Here is a 15,621-nt window from a genome sequence, read left to right as displayed (position 1 = left end):
CCTATCACAAAGCGAGGAGAGCTGCACCTGTCCCCATCACGGAGCGAGAAGAGCTGCACCTACCCCTATCACAGAGCGAGAAGAGCCACATCTACCCCTGTCATAGAGCGAGGAGAGCTACACCTGTCCCTATCATAGAGCGAGGAGAGCTACACCTATCCCTATCATAGAGCGAGAAGAGTTACACCTGTCCCTATCACAGAGCGAGGAGAGTTACACTTGCTCCTATCACAGAGCGAGGAGAGCTGCACCTGTCCCTATCATGGAGCGAGGAGAGCTACACCTATCCCTATCATAGAGCGAGAAGAGTTACACCTGTCCCTATCACAGAGCGAGGAGAGTTACACTTGCTCCTATCACAGAGCGAGGAGAGCTGCACCTGTCCCTATCATGGAGCGAGGAGAGCTACACCTATCCCTATCATAGAGCGAGAAGAGTTACACCTGTCCCTATCACAGAGCGAGGAGAGTTACACTTGCTCCTATCACAGAGCGAGGAGAGCTGCACCTGTCCCTATCATGGAGCGAGGAGAGCTACACCTATCCCTATCATAGAGCGAGAAGAGTTACACCTGTCCCTATCACAGAGCGAGGAGAGTTACACTTGCTCCTATCACAGAGCGAGGAGAGCTGCACCTGTCCCTATCATGGAGCGAGGAGAGCTACACCTATCCCTATCATAGAGCGAGAAGAGTTACACCTGTCCCTATCACAGAGCGAGGAGAGTTACACTTGCTCCTATCACAGAGCGAGGAGAGCTGCACCTGTCCCTATCATGGAGCGAGGAGAGCTGCACCTACACCTATGACAGAGCGAGGAGAGCTGCACCTGCCCATTTAGGGGTTTGGAATTATGAGTGAGTGGAATTTAGGTGTGTGAGTCAATGACAGTTGTTTGCTCACTTGGACACTGAAAACCATCATCCTTCCAATCAGGCATGCCCTCAATATCGGCCCCGAATGAACCTCGTTAATTTACGATCATTTTCAATCCATGTTATCCGGTGTCAGTCTATTCCCTATTTCGGCACAAATAGGACTGCCCGATGAACTGTTTGTGCACTAATTGTGATATATTTAAAATATTTGGGTTTGCAAGGTGAGTGAGTGAGCAATATATCTTCCGGTACTCTCAGACAAAAAAGTCCGACTCCGGCAAACAAAGTGAAGATCCCACTCTTCATTGTACACATGTCACAAACAACGATAATGGTCATTTATTTTGCAGACACTAATAGCTTAATATACATCCCAACATTGCGCGATAATAAAAACGTACGTGAAGATTAATCCTGGGGATGATGTTCCGGAATCAGCTTACGAAGTGGGTCGTTGTTCCTCAACTACTTCATGACAACTCCCAGCAGAGTAACGGGCACATACCAGGGACTTAGTCCTGACATTACCTGGTCATTAATGTAAGTCGTTATTAATGTTCGGGGATTGGGGGCAGACAAAATGCCAAGGCCTTCATGAAGAGTCGTGCTCTCAGCCCATATGGACTTCACTGAGCGGTAGCGTTGTTCGATTGTGTGATGGTTTTAAAAAATCCGATTTTACTCGAGTGGAGTTTTGTAAATGTCATTATACTCTGAATCGCGATGTGTGGTGGAGATTTCACGAGTCTTTTACAGACGCTTTGTGTACTTTTGGAGCCGTTTATCTGAGTGAGTGAGTGAGTTCGGGTTTACGCCGCTGTTATAAATATTCCAGCAACATCACGGGATACCAAAAATGGGCTTTACATATTGAACCCATGTGGGGAATCGAACCCGGGTCTTGGGCGTGACAAGCAAACCAATAGGTTACCTCATGGCCCTGAGTGAGTGAGTGAATGAGTGAGTGAGTTTTAAACAGCTAGATGCGGAAGGGACACCCGAGGAGAGTACTCGTATACCGATACATTCTGTAAACAGACAGGTAGACTAGATTCAGAGCTCTGTATGTTAGAACGGTTCAGCTCGGTTTCTAGAAATTACAGATCGTGAGACAATAACGTCTTCCTCACATCTTGCAGATCTTCGAGAATCAAATCCGGGTTACCAAGGAATCGCTTTGACATTTATGCCTTCCACACTGGATGTAGAGCTCGGGAGAAAAATACGTAATTTCTATGTATACTAATGGTAATTGGTCATTAATAGCTTGTCGATCAAGGCCACGCTCAGCTGTGTTCTAATAATAGGACAATGGTGGACTGTACAAAACTAGTGTGGACCACACAATCAATTGACTGACATCATTAGCATCAATCCATGCCATACGGATGCAATGACATGATTGTGTCAATCAGGTATTCTGGTCGCTCATTACCGTCAGTCGCCCCTTACGATGCAATGACATGATTGTGTCAATCAGGTATTCTGGTCGCTCATTACCGTCAGTCGCCCCTTACGATGCAATGACATGATTGTGTCAATCAGGTATTCTGGTCGCTCATTACCGTCAGTCGCCCCTTACGATGCAATGACATGATTGTGTCAATCAGGTATTCTGGTCGCTCATTACCGTCAGTCGCCCCTTACGATGCAATGACATGATGTGTCAATCAGGTATTCTGGTCGCTCATTACCGTCAGTCGCCCCTTACGATGCAATGACATGGTTGTGTCAATCAGGTATTCTGGTCGCCCATTACCGTCAGTCGCCCCTTACGATGCAATGACATGATTGTGTCAATCAGGTGTTCTGGTCGCTCATTACCGTCAGTCGCCCCTTACGATGCAATGACATGATTGTGTCAATCGGGTATTCTGGTCGCCCATTACCGTCAGTCGCCCCTTACGATGCAATGACATGATTGTGTCAATCAGGTATTCTGGTCGCCCATTACCGTCAGTCGCCCCTTACGATGCAATGACATGATTGTGTCAATCAGGTATTCTGGTCGCCCATTACCGTCAGTCGCCCCTTACGATGCAATGACATGATTGTGTCAATCAGGTATTCTGGTCGCCCATTACCGTCAGTCGCTGGACTTAATCAACAGCGTAACACTGGATGGTGGCAGAACACAGTTGTTTGATATACATCTAAAATGCCGCTGGAGCGGATACAGTTGTTTGGAAAAAACGTTTTGGGATCGCTTTGAGGTTCAAAATCAAACCGGTTGCGGGATTTTGGTTGGTTATAGTCTTGAAACGTGTTGCCATTAGGCTTGTATGTGATTACTCTAAACTCAATTTTCACGCGTAGAAATGTTCACTCTGTTCTAAATTTGGGTCGGAGTGCATATACACACTTAAGCACGATTACAGAGCCTGTGCTGATAATGACAGCTGGCTCCTGGTGCAATGAAATACCCTTTCCTAGTTTGCAAGAACTAAACTTGATAAGACGTGAAAGGCAAGAGCCAGGAAGGGCAAGAATACGTTCCATCTTGTAGGGTTCCTTTTCATGCCGTGATCAAACCACGACCTTTCGCTCGGGACAGAGGCGAAGGTGGGCAGTTAGCAGCAACGCAACTGCCTCACACATCATAAAAATCAAATAGATTGAGAAATTATTGAAAGCTCAAATAATTTGTTAAAGCTATCCCATCAATAAAGCAACACCTATATATATATTTCTTACACTGGCAAGAAATGCAACTGTTTGGAAGATATGCATGCGGATTCCTTGTGAGAACTGGTCTCCAACAATTGTTGGTCTATGATTCGATTGATTTCTAAAGCCCCATGAATTGGTTCAGTGGGATCCTATAACCCCTGTACTGTGTGGTACAGACAGACACACACACGCACACACACACAGACGGAGGCAGGCAGACTAAACAAAACAATAACTGAAACAAAAGTTGGTAAGGAGATCCACTCGTGGAAGAAGTTGATTTTTTCTCTTAGTTAATCTATGGAAAACAGAACAAAAAAACTTGGTATCACGCTCTCCACAACGCTAACTACTGATTGTCTGCACTACGTATTGCTGAATTATGGCCGACGGGATAAACCGTCTGCAATATCCTTTCACCAAAGCAGGACCGCGGTTCAGTTGTTCGTATGAAAAAGTTCCTGGTTGGGGGAAGAGATATAGTTGTTGTAGCAATACATTTGTGTCAGTTACATTAAGGTGGTTCGAACACTAAAACTCACAATTTAGCCCAGTGATAGTCTGAGGATAACATGAGTTGTCTCCCTTTATCCTATCAACGGAAGTTTAATAAAATCCCCATATGGGTTACTTTAGAGTGACGGTCGTGATCTTTGTACTAGTGGAGCAATGTGTATGGTCATATGTTTATATGTGTGGCTGCTTGTATGGGGCCGGACAAATGCCAGTTTCACAGCTAGCCCAATTAGATAACACAGAAACCCAAATCAGTCTCATTAAACAAACGTTACCTTAGTTTTCTCCTTAAAATCAGGTACCAATGGTATATGCTGGATTACAATGAGTACCTCTTTGTAGCATCTTTGGATACTATGGACAGGGTTCAGACCTATCCCAAACCCAGAAGCTGTCTGATACTTGAGAGAAAACATACAACCTTCTGTGACAGTCATCCGTACCATCTAATTATCTGCTTCCGAGTTAGTTGGTTGGCAGTACTCTGCAATATTCCAGCTATTTTGTGGTTGTCTGTAAATAATAGAGTCTGGACCAGACAATCCAGTGATCAACATTATGAGGATCTATCCACAGTAAGTCAGGTAAGGTGAGTATGTTCCAGGTACAACTAGAACAGCTACCACGCTGATTGTATTGAAGTTGTAATGCCCTTGCAGATATGAATAAATCCAACCTTGAACAGGATATTTATATCAGTTGAAATAGTCAGTATTGCTTGTCAAAGGCTACTAATAAGATGAGGTTTAATTAGGCTTAATGTATTTAAACCATTCCATTTGAATATAGCACTCGAAAGAAGTCAAAGGCTAATGTTATTCTATCATGTCATATACATCTTTTGAGTTGTATATATGAATGCATTTGTTGCAACTGGTGTGAGGCTGGGACAAATGAGTTTAGCTGAGATAACCCAGAGTATGTACTTGTTTAATTAGTTGCACTCAGCAATATTCCATTAATATGACATGGCCTGTAAATAACAAAGTCTGAACAAGACAATCCAGTGATACATATAACGAGCAATGAGGTACCTTGACACACCTACCACCAAGCCAGTCCACTCCACTATGGACTCCAAACAGCAACAGTTAGCTAAGGACAAGTTCAAATCCAGAGCCATCAACGGTTTGGTTGAATCTTAGAAGGAAATCTTAAACTAGGATTCCCTCAAGGCAAAGGGACCCAACTGAATCCATCTTGTTCAAGGATGGGAGTTAGTTTTATGGAAATCCAGTGGAACTGATCCCAGGTCTTCCACGAGGCACGCCAATGGTTTAACAACAAGGCTACCTCACTGCACCTGTTCAAGGTGAGAAACACATGAGTACCTGTATTATGATGAGAATCAGTGAGAGTCTGGGCTGTCAACCCATGATCAGCAGATCCTTGAAGAGCTGGAAGGGTGCAACTCTTGATATACCACAGCATGGTGCAACCCACATCATCTCTGTTTATAAACATGAGAGAGTGAGTTTAGTTTTATGTCATTTTCAGCAATATTGCAGCAATATGATGATGGTGAACATCAGAAATGGGCTTCACACATTGCACCCGTCTTTGGCGAGACAAACAAATGCTTTAACCGCTAGACTACCCCACTGCCCCAACTGTTTATAAGACTGAGTGATACCCCACTGCCCCAAGTGTTTATAAGACTGAGTGAATGGTTTTAGGCAACCTTTAGCGATATTTCAGTGTGGAGAAACACAAGAAATGGGTTTTAGGCAATGTAGCCAATGTAGGAAATTGAACCTGGGCCTTCACCATGATAAGCAAAGGCTTTAACCATAAGGCTACTCCACTCTCTCTTCTGTTTATTGAAGATATGACAAGGTGTATATTATGTCATAATGTTTAATCGACAGAATGCTGCCTGCTGGCTAGAGATCATATCATTACATCTTCATACTCTTATTATCATGCACAACACCAGACAAAGATGATGCTTGTGACAGTGCTAACATTTACAAACAGACTTGTGCATCACTAACAATTCGACCAATCAGGTCACAGCAGGACTAACATCTGACAATCAGTTGAGGCAGATATTAACATTCAAAAAGCTTTCAACCAATCACGTTCGTCCAAATTCTCAACCAATGGTCACTGCAGAATCTGGACCAATCATCAGTTAGTTATACAGAAGACATATGGTTTATACAACAGACCTTATGGCTCAGATTATGATAACTGACTGACAAAATCTGAAATAATTTGAAAATCTGAAACCTTAATCCTCATCAATATAACCAGTGTCTGTAAAACACACAATGGAAGAAGAAAGAAGAAGGACTATACATATGTGTCAAGGAGTGAGAGCTTGTAATGTTATAAACTTCCTCTCTAACCAGCCACTTTAACCATGGTATATATGTTATACTCCATGTAATTGCTGTTTAACTTTACTTCTCATGTTTATCTACAGGTTGGTGTTACAATGAATTAATAACCATAAACATCTGATATAAATCACTCTCTTCAGTATTCTAGATCAAGCTGAATGTGTCATAAATTGCCACATGTATTTACTTATAAATTATCAAAGAATGTACAAATATTGACAAACAAAATTTTGATTATTTTCACTGCATAAAACAGATGCCATCTAATACCAGTCGATGTAAACCACATTATATATAGTACATTTTTGCACTATTTCACAAAAGAATCGGTGCCACACAATATTCCAAAAATGGTATTTGCAACAGGAAACTCTCAGTATCACAATAAATAATTTGTCATTGACAATTTTGCAAAAAATGTATGATCTACAGCTTGTTTGCAGTCCAGGATTATGACCAAAACAAACTGGCTGGCCAATACGAATATATTTTTACAGACACGTCCTGACTATATTATCCTTAGATAATGAAAGCTTTTAAAATGGTGAAATAGATTTTTTTCCCACATATTTTTGCTTGTATTTTTGTTAAAACTTGTGGAGTTTTTTAAAATCTTGCCTCAATCCTCTTAAAAGGTGCATATTGACCATAACAAAAAGAAACAATAAATAAAGACCTAGCAAATAAATGTGCCTGGCTTAATGGATAATGTTGGTCCACACTGTCTTTAAAACAAGGTGAATTTTAAGCAAATCTTCACTCTAAATCTTTCATCAAACTACTGACTCAATTTGAAGATGAAAATAACAGGACTTACCCACTGAATTGTCTTAGCACTTAAATATTTGTAAAGAACAAACACACAACCTGAAAGTAACCTTCGTCACACGCAAATACATACATCATATCAAATGTGACTACACACCTTGTACACTGTGCTAATACACAATGAATGAAAACTGCAATTTAATTGCAAATGAACTCTAGCAAATTATGACCCTTAGAATTCATCAAGTAGGTACCATAAACCGCAATATGAATTTGGGTGGCAGTGTAATTAACCTATGTACACCTTACACTTAAAACCAGTTAATTTTGCATACAGTTTTAAACACAAATCAATTTTGAAATGAATGTGTCAACAATTTTGCATATGAACAAGTTATGAATTCTTGTAATAAGATCTGACAGACTGTTAACACTGATGTAAAAGACCTATTCTATACATACTTAGCCAACACAAAAAATTGATATGTCAACAAAATACAATTCAATATTATGATATGAATATACAAAATCTGAACTCTGTGGACATATTACAATAGCAGTGCTAAATACAAATCTATTTCTCAAATCTATTGCTGAATATATTCACTTTGCACTTCATTTTACCTTTCTGTTTCTTGCCATGTGGAGTTATCTCCCTTACACCATGTCATTGTTAACACTTCCCTGACTAGCGAGTGTCACATTCAGCACACAATGTTTGAATCAAATATAAAAAAGCCCGTGACAGATAATTTGATGAATTGACCATGATTGATTCCTCTGAAACACATTGACAAAAGCTTTAGTGTGATGATATTCAACAGAATTTTATCAATAAGCCACATAAATACATGAAATATGAGGTAGAAATTGGGAAATAGGACATGAGAACGCCAGTTAAATGCAAGAAGGTAAAATAAGCCAATCAAATCCAAGAAATACTTCATCCCCTTAAGTCACATGCATCCCCACAATCCAGCCTTGAGTTTACCCCAAATTTATCTCTCTGCCAAGTTTCAGTGTTAAATGACGAGTAATCCCTAAGTAGAACACTGGAAAAGGTGAATGTTATTAAGGCAAAGGCAAATGCATCAGAATCATGATAAAAGTTTGAAGAATGGCAAAAATGATTTTGCAAATTGTATACTGACTTTCTGATAAATTTTATGGAAAAAGGATATTCTCTTATTCAGAGTTTTAACAGCCATGTGCCCAAGATGTGGGCAAGTTGACTACATGACTGAAAAAACCATACTAAGATGTACAACTGTCATAAATACAAAATTTTACAAATTATTTTCTACAGATTAACATTTATATCTTGTTCTACAAAGCTTATCATTCTATTCTGAACCACAAAAAGCTGCTATCACTACATCAAATATTGCACAAATCACGTACATACAGTACAATAGTCATATAGTTATGATACAACAAGTAGTAGTAATTTAAATATTCAAGTAAATGGAATGACATTAATTCTGTACTTCCAACACGCTAGAGACATACTGAATTTCACTAATGACAACCTCTCAATCATAGGCCAGGACTGGATATCTTAAAATGCTTAGCACACTGAATATATCAAACAAACAACTTTATTTCTAATGCATCCAATATGCAGAAGCCATTTATAAATCTTTTCAAATTCCACATTCAAGTGATGTCAAGGTGTTACCTCCCTTACACTTTAATCACTTTACATGATTAGATAGCTTTCAGGCAAAGTGGTCTTAAAAAGTGGTTGCCACAATCCATAATCACAACATTGACACAAGACTGAGAAATATCAACAGTTGAAAGACTTATATTCCAGGATTTCATTCATTCACTGAAGCACCCCTCAATGAATGGGGGTCACACATGACACATTCTCACACATTCGTTTCAACCTCATCCTTTGTCACTTTCTTCTCTTTCTCTTCAATCACAGTGAACACTTCTGATTCAACTTCTGGCAACATGACTGACACTGAAATTTCATGTCCATTTGTAACTATTCCGGAAGATTCAAAATCGCCAAAAATGTCTGAATCGGTCATAGACTGCGTCATTGACTGGGTCATAGAATGAGACATTGACTGTGAGACAGAGTAGGAACTAGAGTCTGGTGGCGAACTTGTTGCTGGGGAGACAGTATATGAAAGTTCGTCAGGGGCAGACTGTGTCATAACTCTTGGAGGTGAATTTTCAAAACTACTCGGAGAAAGACGCTTAGCTTGTGGGCTAGCTGATGGAGAAGATTTCTCTTTTTCCAACAAAAATGTCGCTGAACGGCGTTTCAATTTGCGCTCGAAGGAATCGTCTCCTGTGGAAGATGCAGATTTGTGTGATCGTCGACATGGTGAGTCATTCTCGCTAGTGATTGGTGACAAGCCTTTTCTTATTAGATCAGGTGAGCTACACTCGCTGCGGGGTGGTGACCTACTCAGCTGGCGACGGTATAAGCTCTCAGTAGAGCCAAAGTCTTGCTGGTCCACCTTCCACATGAGCTGTTCATAGTCCATGGACAGCCGTTTGTTGGCCTTGCTCTCCTTGTCACACCTTCTCATCAGGTTCTGGCACTTCTCGTGGAGTTGTCTGCAAAACAAATGCGTTGTTAAAGTCACAAGGAAAGTAGTTTCAGGGCCAAACAATTTCACTGATCCTTTTATCTTTCAATACTGTCAAACTATGTTGCACTGACATTATTGTATAAAGATTTGAAAGTGTCAAAGTATTACGATTCATAACGACTATGGTTTAAAGTCAGAAGGAAAGTAGTTTCTGAGCAAACAGATTGCATGGATTGTCTTATCTCTCAGTATTGCCAAAATATGCCTCAGTGACACTACTGTTTAAAGATCTAAAAGTATCTAAACATTATTACAGATGATGTAAAAGTCACAAGGCAAGTAGTTTCAGAGTCAACAGTTTATATGGTTTCTGAGTTTCATGGTTTCAAAGTTTCTGAGCCAACAGATTGCATGGATTGTCTTATCTCTCAGTATTGCCAAAATATGCCAAAATATACATTGACATTGTCATAATATGCCACACTGACATAATGGTGATGGTGACTTTCATGTACAGTGACTCTGATGTCATAACATATCACCTCATTCCTCATGATGGAAAGATAGGGTGAATATATTGTGGAGAAATGTCTGATGAAAAGGCTTAATTTGAAATGGTACAATGCAAAGATATTTACAAGTTGGTGAGACAAAGGGGATGGCAAACCAGGGATATATCTTCATGAGTGAGTGAGTGAGTGAGTATAGTTTCATTTTCAGCATTATTCCTACTGGGCCCTATTTCAACTTACACACCAAAATAGGCTTTACACAATGAATGTGAAGGATCAAACCTGGGCCCTATGTAAGATGAGCAAACACTTTATCCATTGTGCTTCTCGCCACCCCTTGTAAGGGATAAGTAGGAATAAAACCCAAGAACATATATTCTTGGAGGTAAATAAATGCAACCAGTTACAGATTGTAGGGAGAGTTAAAAAGCAAAGGACACTCAAAAATTAAATAGTATACATCCTCCCCCCACCAAAGAAAATATTACAATGGTTCAGTATGAAAATGAATAATAATTTTATCATGAAGAAATTATCATAGGCCTTATATGGCATCCTCACAGGAGAAAAAAAATGTCTAAAATGTTTCTAATGGAGTTACTTTTCATGGTCTGTCTTGATGTTGATGATGGCCTCCAGGTTTTCAGATTTCTTCTGTAGGGAGTCTATCTTCTCCTTGGCAATTGGGAGTTCCTCCAGCTGGAACACAGAGTGAGTGAGTAAGTGAGTGAGCAAGCGAGTAAGTGAACTGGGTTTAAGGATACTTTCAGTGGTAAATCAGATATATCTCATTTCCAGCAAAAGTGAAAGAAAGTGGGGAAAAAACATGCATGTACCACAAATGTGAAACCCTCAAAACTATGCATCACACCCGAGAAAAACATTTGATTATCAATAGATAAAATGATACTACATGTATCTCCCACCAGTAAGATGTTCCATTCCTAAGACAGCCCCTATTACAGAACATCACAAAGAAAGCCCATTCTCCCCTACCATCCATGACATAGAACCCATTTCCTGGCAATACATGTGCCCTAAACACCATCGAGAAAAGCCCTGCTTCCCTACTATCCATGAGCACTCACATCATCAAGAAAGCCCCTGCTCTCCTACCATCTATGTGCCTTAACATCATCAAGAAAGCCCCTGCTCTCCTACCATCTACGTGCCTTAACATCATCAAGAAAGCCCCTGCTCTCCTACCATCTACGTGCCTTAACATCATCAAGAAAGCCCCTGCTCTCCTACCATCTATGTGCCTTATCATCAAGAAAGCCCCTGCTCTCCTACCATCTACGTGCCTTAACATCATCAAGAAAGCCCCTGCTCTCCTACCATCTACGTGCCTTAACATCATCAAGAAAGCCCCTGCTCTCCTACCATCTATGTGCCTTATCATCAAGAAAGCCCCTGCTCTCCTACCATCTACGTGCCTTAACATCATCAAGAAAGCCCCTGCTCTCCTACCATCTACGTGCCTTAACATCATCAAGAAAGCCCCTGCTCTCCTACCATCTATGTGCCTTAACATCATCAAGAAAGCCCCTGCTCTCCTACCATCTACGTGCCTTAACATCATCAAGAAAGCCCCTGCTCTCCTACCATCTATGTTAACATCATCAAGAATGATCCTCCTCCCTTGCTGTTTCTAGGCCAAACTGCACTATTATGTCCAAGCTCTGGCCATTGTACTCTACCTGCTTTTCCAGTTCCATGTTCTGTTTCCGGAGTTTCTGAACTTCCTGGTTTCGCATCTCAATCACCAGCTTTAGACTCTCAATCTCTGCTGGCAGGTTGCGGAATGGCTGCAGGGCAAGCTAGCAACAAATAAGAAACACAAACTTACTACAAATCAGTGATTTCTTCATTGTATCAAGAGAAAAGAACTGAAAATTTGTGCCTAAAAGTATCAAGTTATTAACTCAGAATTGCATCAGTCTGCCATAACATGAAGGAGCAGGTCATACCTGGAGTTTGACATCAGAGTCTCGGAGCAGGGCCTCCTCACTGATCTTGGCTCTCAGTCGGAGGTCCTCACACTCGCCTCTCAATGTCTCAACCTTGTCCTGGAACAGGAAGGATAGTTATGGTCAAATATCATGAGCTGACAGTATCATATGTTACTTAACCAACTAGACTGATGAATACTGCCAGCACACACCCAAAATGAAACTATGAAACATTTCTGCTTATTACGATATACCATCCGCACAATCCTTTTCAATAACAACTGCATTTAACGTAACCAATCAAGTGTAATTGCTACTCAGGTGATAGTGGGTGGGTGGGGGGACACAATTAATAGGTTTAACATGATGTAGACAAATGAGAAATCGAAACCATGTCTCCAGCTTGACAAGTAAATGCATTATCCATGTGGCCACTACAAGATGTCAAAAAGATAAAGTTGTAGCCTTGTGAAACATTTATAATCCATGATCCATGTAGAAAAGATGGAAGAAACTAAGTGTGTGGGGAAATCAGGAATAAGATATTGGCATTATTTTAGCTATTAATAAACATCCAGATGAGGCTGTAAAGATTTGATGCTAGACTTACTCAAGTCTCTATGGTAATAATTAATAGCTTAGATGATAATTACTAAAAACATATGATTAACAGACTGGGTGTCGTAATGTCTGTTTATCTGGTGAGTGAGTTCTTTTTTTTGCTGCTGGTAGCAATATTCCAGCAATATCAGAGCGGGTGACACCAGAAATGGGTTTCACACAATGTACCAATGTGGGGAATGTGACGAGTAAATACTTTAACCATCAGACTACCCCACTATACATGCTTGGAGCAAAGCTAAATTAAAGCCAGCAACCAACAAACCACTGGTTGAAAGTGTATGACACACTGGACATGACCATGTTTCATGATACAATGGTGCATCTTTCGCATGGAAACAGGTGCCCCCATTCCTGGTATCAACAATAAAACCATATACAGATGTCACTGATACCACTTCCCTTCACCATCTGCATAGTCAGACTATATGTAAAGGAAGAACTTGTTTTTATACTGTATGGTTTAAATAGTCTATTTTCATTGTTAAGATGAAGTCTAGACATTAGTTCACCATATTCACCAGACATAAAAGCAGGTCTATGATGTTACAAATATGATACAATGTGTGACAGTAGGAGTGAGGAAATAAGATTTAATGTCACGTTGAATAACCTCTATGTTGAATCATGCAAGAGTGAGTGAGTGAGTGAGTTTAGTTTTATGCTGCACTCAGCAATATTCTAGCTATGTGGCAGCAGTCTGTAAATAATCGAGTATGCACCAGACAGTTCAGTGATCAATAGCATGAGCATCGATCTGCGCAACTGGCAAGCGATGACACATGTTAACAAAGTCAGCGAGTCTGACCACCTGATCCCATTGGTCGCTTCTTACAACAAACAGTCGCCTCTGATAGCAAGCATGGGTTTGCTTAGGCCTATTCTACCCCAGACCTTCACAAGTTGAATTAAGCAATAGGAATCAACAAGACAACAGGCATATTATGTTGACAACCCAAGGAGCAGAATGGCACCTCAGATAACAAGTACCCTCTCATGTGATCAGAGTCTTAACATTGTGTAATCACATAAGCTATTGTAGCTTTGTTGTTTAAGTTTGATTCACCACAATTCCAGGTATGTGGCAAGGGCTTGTCAATAATCAAGAAAACAATCAAACAATTAGTGATTGTTTTTATGAGCAGCAGTGTACATCTTTGGTCTGACCAGCCTACAACCTACAAAGTTATGACATAAGTGTCACCAGATATGGTTTTGAAATTTCTGTTAAGGTGTGAAATCTGTCGACATAAGATAAAATGAATGAATTAAATTCTCACTAAGGTAATATAAAAACAAATCAGTACATCTGGATGGTAACCCAGGACAGGTTATTTTCAACAATGACTGCCAGATTCTCAAATTTACTTGCCTGGTGGTTGGGTTAAAAATTTAGACATGTATATGAAAATATTTTGTCAGCAGGAAGGTTTTGGTCAGGGCTGGCAAGTTTTACATCTAACCAGCCCTGTGGTCTGGCTGAATGTTTGAGTTTTATACCCTGATAATGAGTGTGAGTGATTTATGATTTTAAGTCACTTTGGCAGTATATTGGTTATATTGTGACAAAATCTAATTTTAGTAATTAAATGTAAATTATAAAAATACTATCAACGAAGAACAGTAAAACAACTAGATGATCACAAATATAAATTTGAAACCAGGAATGAAAGGGTAGATAATGAGCCAGATGTCTGATGCAAATCTCTGCTTATGCCAGCCTGTTTTCACATCAATGTATCTGATAATACCAGTCCCATTTGTCAGTATCAATCCCATTTTCATAGCACCAGTTGTACAGCTAGTTGATTTCTGTCAAAATCAAGTCATTTAACTGACTGAAATGAATTGCAGGACAATGAGATATGACCAGTTGTATCCCATAATTGGATCAGAATTATCTTCATTGCAGACAGATTTTGGCAAATGTCTTCATGGAAGATTTTGTGTACATGTAAGATTTGGTATATCTCCACCAAGCAATTTTAACAGATAATAAATAGTTTTATGTATTCTGAAACTAAACAAGGTTCAAGAACTGATTTGATTGGCTGCAGAATATGTGTTATCACGTGAGTCAGTATTGTTATGGAACTGACTACAACAAGCACACTTCCACAAGTTGATACCTCAATTTGAGTTTCCTTGTGAACAGTATCCATAAATCCATAAATGCCTCTGTACTTAAGGTTTCTGACATTTTTTTTACACCTAATTAGACAAAATCTTTTTCCACCCATCTCTACCTGTAATAATTTGTTAAAACTAGTGCTGTTAAAGATACTTAACAAAAAACGTTAGGGACCATGACTACTTTTGGGAACACATCTGATGTAACTACTCAGTCATCACAATGACATACATAACTAAATATTCATGATCCCTTTCTTTTTGTGTTAAGTATAGGATACACCTATAAGAGTACTACAGTGTTAGTATGCTGATTTATCCATATACTTCATATCACCATACTTTATTCTGAAAATAAAAGTATTTAATGGAAACACTTCCAAAACAGTTCATGTTATATAACAAAACTAAATACTAGAAGAGTGATACGTCATATATCACATACCAGATTTGCCAACCACTTCAATACATGAGATATAACAGTAATAAAACAATGGTTAAAGATTTATCACCCAAGTATTATACTCCTGGAGACAAACTTTAGGTGTGGTCACTTTATAATCAGCAGGCTTACAGATAAGATATTTTGGTCATTAATTTGCAGTAAAGCACGAGAATGTGTCCAAAAGATAATAGCTTATTCTCACAAGTGGGCATACTTCCAGGAACACTTGCC

The 15,621-nt window shown here is 39.7% G+C and overlaps 1 protein-coding gene across 6 annotated transcripts in view; it reads right to left on the bottom strand.

Moving 5' to 3' along the window:
- Window positions 1-5,903: 5,903 nt before the first annotated feature.
- Window positions 5,904-15,621, bottom strand: part of LOC137274438 (microtubule-associated tumor suppressor candidate 2 homolog) — a 143,578-nt gene continuing 133,860 nt past the window's right edge. For all 6 annotated transcript variants that reach the window (XM_067807613.1, XM_067807611.1, XM_067807614.1 and 3 more), the window contains 4 exons: window positions 12,213-12,311; window positions 11,943-12,062; window positions 10,844-10,941; window positions 5,904-9,755 (listed from right to left, as the gene is read on the bottom strand). In XM_067807613.1, coding sequence (XP_067663714.1) covers window positions 9,050-9,755; window positions 10,844-10,941; window positions 11,943-12,062; window positions 12,213-12,311 — 1,023 coding nt within the window. In that variant the 3' untranslated portion in view covers window positions 5,904-9,049. The remainder of the gene's footprint in view (window positions 9,756-10,843; window positions 10,942-11,942; window positions 12,063-12,212; window positions 12,312-15,621) is intronic.

This window comes from Haliotis asinina, chromosome 2 (genome assembly GCF_037392515.1).
Source record: "Haliotis asinina isolate JCU_RB_2024 chromosome 2, JCU_Hal_asi_v2, whole genome shotgun sequence".
Taxonomy (NCBI): domain Eukaryota; kingdom Metazoa; phylum Mollusca; class Gastropoda; order Lepetellida; family Haliotidae; genus Haliotis; species Haliotis asinina.
The sequence above is the reverse complement of the archived record's forward strand: the minus strand, read 5'-3'. Positions and strand labels throughout refer to the sequence as shown.